At 46.8% G+C, this 7550-nt stretch overlaps 1 protein-coding gene across 1 annotated transcript in view; it reads left to right on the plus strand.

The window, feature by feature from the left end:
- The window catches only part of LOC113214490 (uncharacterized), a 5646-nt gene extending 1273 nt beyond the window's left edge, over positions 1 to 4373 (plus strand). The window contains exons 3-6 of the mRNA XM_026433856.2: positions 1796 to 2029; positions 3601 to 3825; positions 3923 to 4036; positions 4116 to 4373. Coding sequence (XP_026289641.1) covers positions 1796 to 2029; positions 3601 to 3825; positions 3923 to 4036; positions 4116 to 4331 — 789 coding nt within the window. The 3' untranslated portion in view covers positions 4332 to 4373. The remainder of the gene's footprint in view (positions 1 to 1795; positions 2030 to 3600; positions 3826 to 3922; positions 4037 to 4115) is intronic.
- Positions 4374 to 7550: the final 3177 nt, after the last annotated feature.

Here is a 7550-nt window from a genome sequence, read left to right on the forward strand (position 1 = left end):
CCCCCCCCCAAACAACACATTCTGAATCAGAACCTACCCTCGGATTTGCCGTATCTTTTACTGTTTCGGCCCTAGAGGTGGATATATTGAAAACATAGCAGAAAGTCAAGTTTTAGGACTGTTTGACAAACAATATACAATCTAAAAACTGCGCTGGTTCACCTTTTTTATTAATTCTTGAGCAAAGCAGAAGGGTGGGGTGTAATCACGGTGTTGCCCTGTTACAGTCTCTTGTCATGCCCAGGGGGAAAATTTGTAGGGCCGCAGGCCCCCCGCCGGACGCTTTAGTTTACTCAAATATGCAAAGTGATTTACCGGTCACTTTATATATTTGATTATGCACTTCAGTAAATCGCGAGACTGGAATGGTCGGGCCGAAGGCCCGACCATCGCCGCCGGCACGCCAAGCAGGCCCGGCCCCTGCCGAACGGAGTTACCGATGGAGCGAAGCGGAGCTGGCAACTCCGTTTGGCGGAAGGGCGGGCCTGCTTGTTATGATACAAAACGACCATGAAATTCCCAGGTCGCTATCTCAATTCCTTTCCGAGTTAACGTGCCTTTTTGAGTCAGTGGAGTAAATCGGCTTCGCAAATCTCTCAGCCAGAAGGGTCTCATACGAAATATTCGTGACAAATTTCTATGGGGCAATAGTGAAATTCAATACTTGGAGCAGTATAGTTTTTTGGGAGTCGGTTCTGGCCCCCTTTTACCCGCCCAGTAAAAACTTTAATGTAGGGTAATTCCCACCACCCGCCGCACCTCCGCTCGCCCGCGCCTATCACCGCTCTGTGTGTTTGCTTTTGTTTTTAGCCCGCCCTTCTGCTTTTAAAAAAGCATTAAAGCGGGCTTATGCAACCGCTCTCGTGTCTGTCTGTCTGTCCGTCGTCCGTGTAAGAGAAAGGAGATGAGCTAGAGGTCTACAAATTTCAGGGTATCTTAGGGGTCACTCCTGGACAACGAAACGCCTCGTGCAAATCCTGGCAACCACCCCTAAGGGGGTAAAAGGGGGTAACAAAAAGATAGGGGTTGGTCCAAAAAGTAGAAAATCAAATATTTTTTTATAGTCTCCTAAGGGGTAACTCGTGAAAGTAGAACCCTGTGGGCGAAAATTTTGTCTGTTTGACAATATCTTGCACCGTTTGGGCGCTAGAGTGCTTTTTTCGACGAAAATACAGCGAAAATGACCACGTTGCACATAAAGACGTACAAGGAGGCGTCCAATCGTAAAATGTCAGAGGGAGTACCCCCCCAAAACAACACATTCTGAATCAGGAACTACCCTCGGATTTGCCGTATCTTTTACTGTTTCGGCCCGAGAGGTGGATATATTGAAACCAATAGCAGAAAGTCACGTTTTAGGACTGTTTGACAAACTATATACAATCTAGAAACTGCGTGGGTTAATATTTCGTAAGCAAAGCAGAAGGGTAGGGTGTAGTCACGGTGTTGCCCCGTTACAGTCTTTTGTCATGTCCAAGGAGCAAATTTCTAGCGCCGCAGGCCCACCACAGGACGCTGTATTTTTACTCAATATGCAAAGTGATTTACCGGTCACATTATTTATTTGATGATGCACTTCAGTAAATCGTGAGACTGAAATGGTCGGGCCGAAGGCCCGACCATCGCCGCCGGCAGGCCAAGCAGGCCCGGCCCCTGCCGAACGGAGTTGCCGGCGCAGCGAAGTGGAGCTGGCAACTCCGTTTGGCGGAAGGGCGGGCCTGCTTGTTCTTATTTCCGCTCCGCGCTTGAGAGGAGTACCCCATTCAAGTGTCCTACATATATATTTTACTTACAGGTGAAGTATGCAAGGGCAGGGACAACGGAGCTTCTTGTCGGATCCAACAAGTCAATTTTGAGCAAAAACCGCAGAGGGGTCATCAAAGGTAAAGGCTTGCGTATTAAGAATGCTAATAATGTCATCATAAAAGACATCACCATTACTGACATCAACCCTGGAGTCATTTGGGCGGGGGACGCTCTCGCACTTGACAATGTGCAAAACGTGTGGATACATCGCGTAACTTTCAGGGTGAGTTGATGTTTAAAAAACTTGTGGCTCGCAATTGAAAGCAATTTTACCGTGAGGGTTTGAGAAAACCCCGAACCACGTTAACTTAAATTTTGGATAAAGAATCGATTCCCGGTCGGCGCTTGAGCAATCTATGAAACAAAAATTTTGAAGCTGAACAGAGATGAGAGAAGGTCGCCCTCGAGTCCCAGTTTCTTTTCTGATAGAACCCGCCTGGTGGACTTTCAGGGGGCAGACCTGCCAAATACTGTAAAATGCAAAGGTTCGGGAGATTATCTGTTTTGAGAAAACTACCAATCGCAGTGACATGAACGGAACACTCTATTAGTGAGATTATAACTCCAATTTGAGTATGCTAAAGTTGTGTTCTTCTACGGAAACATGATCTTCTTTGCCTTGAAAAAGACAGGTACACCTCTTTGTGGCGTGCGCAATTCGAAACGAACGGATCGACCAACGACATTGAAAAACATTGTCATTTACTTTTATAAGATGCCTGTGTAGCGTGACCAGAGCGATTTTCGATGAGCCAATGTTAAAGTATAAAAACTGGTGGAAACGTCAATTTTCAACCGAATTTTTATACCAAAACTTGTTTATAAATGTGGAAAAAAAAATTCCAAATTGCTCTAGTCACGCTTTTAAAAGTAAATGGCACTTTCTTTTACTGTCACGGCCCATCGGTTCGGCCGGAATCGTGCACGCCACCAAGTAGTGTACCCATCTGGTTTTTACCAAAGAAAACCATGTTCCCGAAGGGTTCCACTCTTCTACTATATTCCAAATCGTATCCCAATTCGGTTTTTCGTATGTTTCCCCGTGATTGGCAGTTTTTGTTTAATAAATGATCTTCCGAACCCTTGCATTACACAGGTCTTCCCCTATAACAGCACCCTGACACCGCTGCCGTATTTGTGGCAGAACGAACTCGAGGTCGGTCATGGATGAAGAATGTTCGAACGAATAGGAATGTGTATACTGTGATACTGTTTGAGAACCTGAAAGCAAGCTAGAGCACTTTAATCCCTCTCCAAGGGGCGCGGACTGGCCTCGGGCGCGGCTGGATCACGGGTTCCCTCGCCTCCACGCACTGACGCGTGCTAACCGCAACCGGCAGTCAGGGGAAGAGGGGTGCCCACCGCGCCGCCCGAGACAACCTGCCGCGCCCAAAGCCGGCCGAAGAGAATTTAAAATTATGAGGGCAGCTCCTCTATTTTCAAACATCATGACAAAGCACGTCGTCTACTTCTTTCGAATGCGCTGAATCCGTAACTGACCTCGAAAACCTTCTGCAACCGGCATCAGGGTAGTGGAAATGTCCACCTTGCAGGTTCCTAAGAAAGGGGAAGATGATGCGACGCCAAGGCACCCTTCTGTCGTCACTAGTGTTAGTCTCGAAACAGGCGGCTGAACTGCGTAGTCTTTGCGGAACTTGCGACTAAACTGCGTGCCTTTCAGTCCAAGGTGTCGTCAAAACTACCCGTGGAAGAGGGACGCCTTGGCCGAGCACTGTCAAAATATTGATTTTTGATTCTGGTGCATGTACGTAATAAAGTCCATGACTTTTCCAGAGGGTCGGCCGCCAGCATCTTGTCACTTACCAGAAAACAAACAAAGGGATCACAGTCTCCTCTTGTCTTTTCGATGGCACCACTACCAATGCTGCCTACTGCGACAAGGAACACTACTGGGTGTGGCTCTTCTGGGGCACACATGACGAGATTACGTTGATTAACAATCAGATTGTTAATTCCGCGGGGAGACTGCCGCACGCTGGTGGATGGTCAAAGTCCTGGGTAAGTTTCAAAGCAATTAAAAATGTGAAATGTTATATTTCAGAAAGATCCTTTGGGAAATCGTGTCTTACGGTCTGTCATTTTACTTTCCATTTAGAACTTAATTCACCTAATTGGCAACGAATTTGTAACTAACCGCCACACTGGAATAGAACCAAGGCTTGGAGGTCAAATTCTTGCAGAAGGCAACAAATTCATCAACTTTAGATACGTAAGTTTATACCCTTACTCATACTTTATTACTCTCATGAGACCAAAAGTAAATCCTTAAATTTTCACGACCTTTGCAGCCAGTAAATCCAAACTCCAAGGGTGGTCACTTGGCCCTACCCAACGATGGAAACGCTGCTAACAAATGTAAGAGGTACTTTGGCCAGAACTGTCTGGTAAACAAATACCAGAACTCTCCTGCTCCTAGTAGGTTCGACGAAGTTGTCCTCAACTACTTCAGTAAGCTGGACAGAGTTGCCATCAACGGTGCACGGGCGGCCGCATGCGAACGATGAGCAATCAATCAGGGACACTCATTAAAGACTGAAAAGCGATTACTTAACTGTGTATTTTATTTTCGAACGATGGCCAATGGCGTAATCCAAAGAAACGTCTATATAAAATATACTCATATCCATTTCATACGGGTAGAAATATACTATCTACACCCCTAAGCAAGGCAAGATCACGTCCTGCATGCGTAACAGGCTTCGCAATGTCCCAGGAAACACTGTTAACTGGCTAAGATTCCCATGAGGATAGCCATGGCCACGCGTTTGCCATGGCCGCCCATGGCTACGCATGGCCATGGGACAAAGGACCATGGCCAAATGCTCATGGCCATTTTTGGCCATTGGTGCTAGTGGCCATGACAATCCATACAAAATATGGCCACTATGGCCACGTCATGTGGATCTTGGCCACAGTAAGAAGCAGCGGCAATCTCCACTTTATATTAAAAATTGTAAAGTAAGTCTTAAGTTAAAGGTCATATATGAGCCAGCCTAGATAAACTGGATATGTAATCGGGGTGCCCAAACCGAGGCGGAGCCGAATCCGGTGTCTGTTTTGGCCTAGCTCAAGCCGTTTACAAGTTGCAGGAAAAAAGATTTTCGATTTTAATGAAATTAAAATGGCCCTTCTAAAATACAAGGAAGTAGCTACAAACCAAATTTCAGGTCAAAATTCCAAGAAATAAAGTTTTTTATCGAATGTTGAAATTTTATGGCCACTAAGGCCATGGCCACTATTACATGCCATGACCACTGCTCCCATGGCCACCCATGGCTAGAGGAAGGCCATGGACAAGCTTACCATGGCCAACGAGGTGGCCATAGGAAACTCTATTGGCCATGGTAAGTGTGATGGTAAATCATTTTGCGTGGCCATAGACACCATGGGAATCTTAGCCTGGTACTGTAAACCGGGGTAACTTTGGCCCACCAAACTTTCACCTTCTGTATATTAGAAACAGGTGGTACTGAAACAAGCACACACCGGCAACTTCGTTCGGCAGGGCCCGGGCCTGCTTGGCCTGCCGGCGGCGATGGTCGGGACTTCGGCCCTACCATTTCAGTCTCGTGATTTACTGAAGAACATAATTAAATAGAAAATGTGACCGGTACATCACTTGCATATTTGAGTAAACTAACTTCCGACGAGGGGCCTGCGGCACTACAGATTTGCTCCTTTCACATGACAAGAGACTGTAAGGGGGCAACACCGTGACTACACCCCACCCTTCTGCTTTGCTTAAAAAAATACAAAAAAACTAACCAACGCAGTTTTTAGATTGAATTGTTTGTCAGACAGTCTTAAAACTTGACTTTTCCCCATTGTTTTCAATGTATCCCCGTCTAGGGCCGAAACAGTGAAAGATACGGCAAATCCGAGGATAGGACTTGTTTCAGAATGTGTTGTTTTGGGGGGGGTTCTTCCTCTGACTTTTTACGATAGGACGCCTCCTTGTACGTCTTATGTGCAACGTGGTCATTTTCGCCGTATTTTCGTCGAAAAATGCACTCTTGCATCCAAACGGTTCAAGATAGAGTCAAACGGACAAAATTTTCGTCCAACGGGGCTCTACTTTCACAAGGTACCCCTTAGGGGACCATAAAAAATATTTTTTTCCTACTTTTAGACCAACCTCTATTTCTTTGTTATCCCCTTTCACCCCCTTAGGGTTGGTTGCTAGGATTTGCACCAGGCGTTTCGTTGTCCAGGAGTGACCCCTAAGATACCCTGAAATTTGTAGACCTCTAGCTCATCTCCTTCCTCTTACACGGACCTAGAAAGGATAGCTTAAATGGAGTACGTACTGCAGCGCCCGTGACCCCCCTCCTCAGAGTGCTCGGCACTCTCTGCAGGCTCTGCTATAGTGCCGATTACAGAAAATTTGGTATCGACGAAATCGGAGAGGTGTGGGCTAGTTGACGACAGAATTGAACAAAACTCACCGGGCTGGGGCGTAGAGGGGCCTAAATGAGCGGCGCCGAAGCTGTCCGCATCCGCTGCTGGAGCTGGCTACCTGCGCGGCGGGGCTGCCGGGTCGGGCGGGCGGGCAGGAGTGGAGCGAGGCGCTTCCCGGAACCGGCCGGCTACGGCCGGCTAGTGTGATTTTCGGCGGGTCCAAATTTGGTCCGTCCGAGCTCAAATATTGAACAGCTTCGTAAGGAAATGAACAGAGGACTTCAAGACGTTCCAAATGATTCCCAACGCCACCCCAATATTCAAATTTTGCTTGTTATCCAGGTATTATTGCCGTGAACTAGACGAGAGGAACACTTCAAATCCAATTGAAATGATTCAAATCGCCACTCTACTCGTTTGGTTTACGGCAATAGCGAACATATCCTATTACGTCGATAACAACCACCCGATTTTTCGATTTCAGTGTCACTTTTTAAAATGCCTCTAACGATATTGCCTTTAACCAAAATATATGATTCCCAAGGAAAAAAGGTGCCTCTAACAAAATTTCCTCTAACCAAAAATTTCGAAAAAGCGGGTGCACTAATAAATAATGCCTCTAAAAACAAAATGTGCTCTGCAGCCACAAAGGGGTGCCTGAGAGCATGAAAAAAGGAGCTGTCAGTGTCAAACGCCGCAGCACTGTAAAAAAATATCGTCGTAAATTTACAAATTTTTTGTAAACTCGAATTTTGATTTAAGTTGTCAGTTTACGAGAGCACGTTTTTTTACTCGCCAATAGATTTGAAGTCGGTACATACTGCATGTGTTTTTACGATTCCAAATTGTAATTTTACAAGTGGCGTGAAGAAAAAATTCCCTATAAACCTACCTACTATTTTTCACAGTGAGTAGAAACATGAGTGAAACAACTCCAAGAGTACACTCACGCGCACGCGCGCGCACACACACACACACACACACACACACTTGCGCTACGAGTAGGTCTATGCTGTAGTTGACGGCCAAGCGGACCTTGGAGTTTACCTGTGGGTAGGCAATAGGCAATCGCGTGGCTCGTGCGCGGTGTGCGGGCTTGCCTACGCTACAATTTGCAGGCGTGCGGTGAAAGACTGAACCTAGAAGTCTGCCTGAGGGTAGGCAGCCGCGTGGCTCGTGCGTGGTGTGCTGGCTTACCTACGCTATAGCTCGCGGGTGCGCATGCTGACCTTCTCCTGAACAGACCCCTCCTCACTCCGCGTCCGCGTTACTCGCTCGCCGCCTGCTGCTGCGACGTGCCCCACCGTCTCCCCACGATATATATA

Source organism: Frankliniella occidentalis, unplaced genomic scaffold (genome assembly GCF_000697945.3).
Source record: "Frankliniella occidentalis isolate FOCC.00 unplaced genomic scaffold, Focc_3.1 Scaffold410, whole genome shotgun sequence".
NCBI lineage: Eukaryota > Metazoa > Arthropoda > Insecta > Thysanoptera > Thripidae > Frankliniella > Frankliniella occidentalis.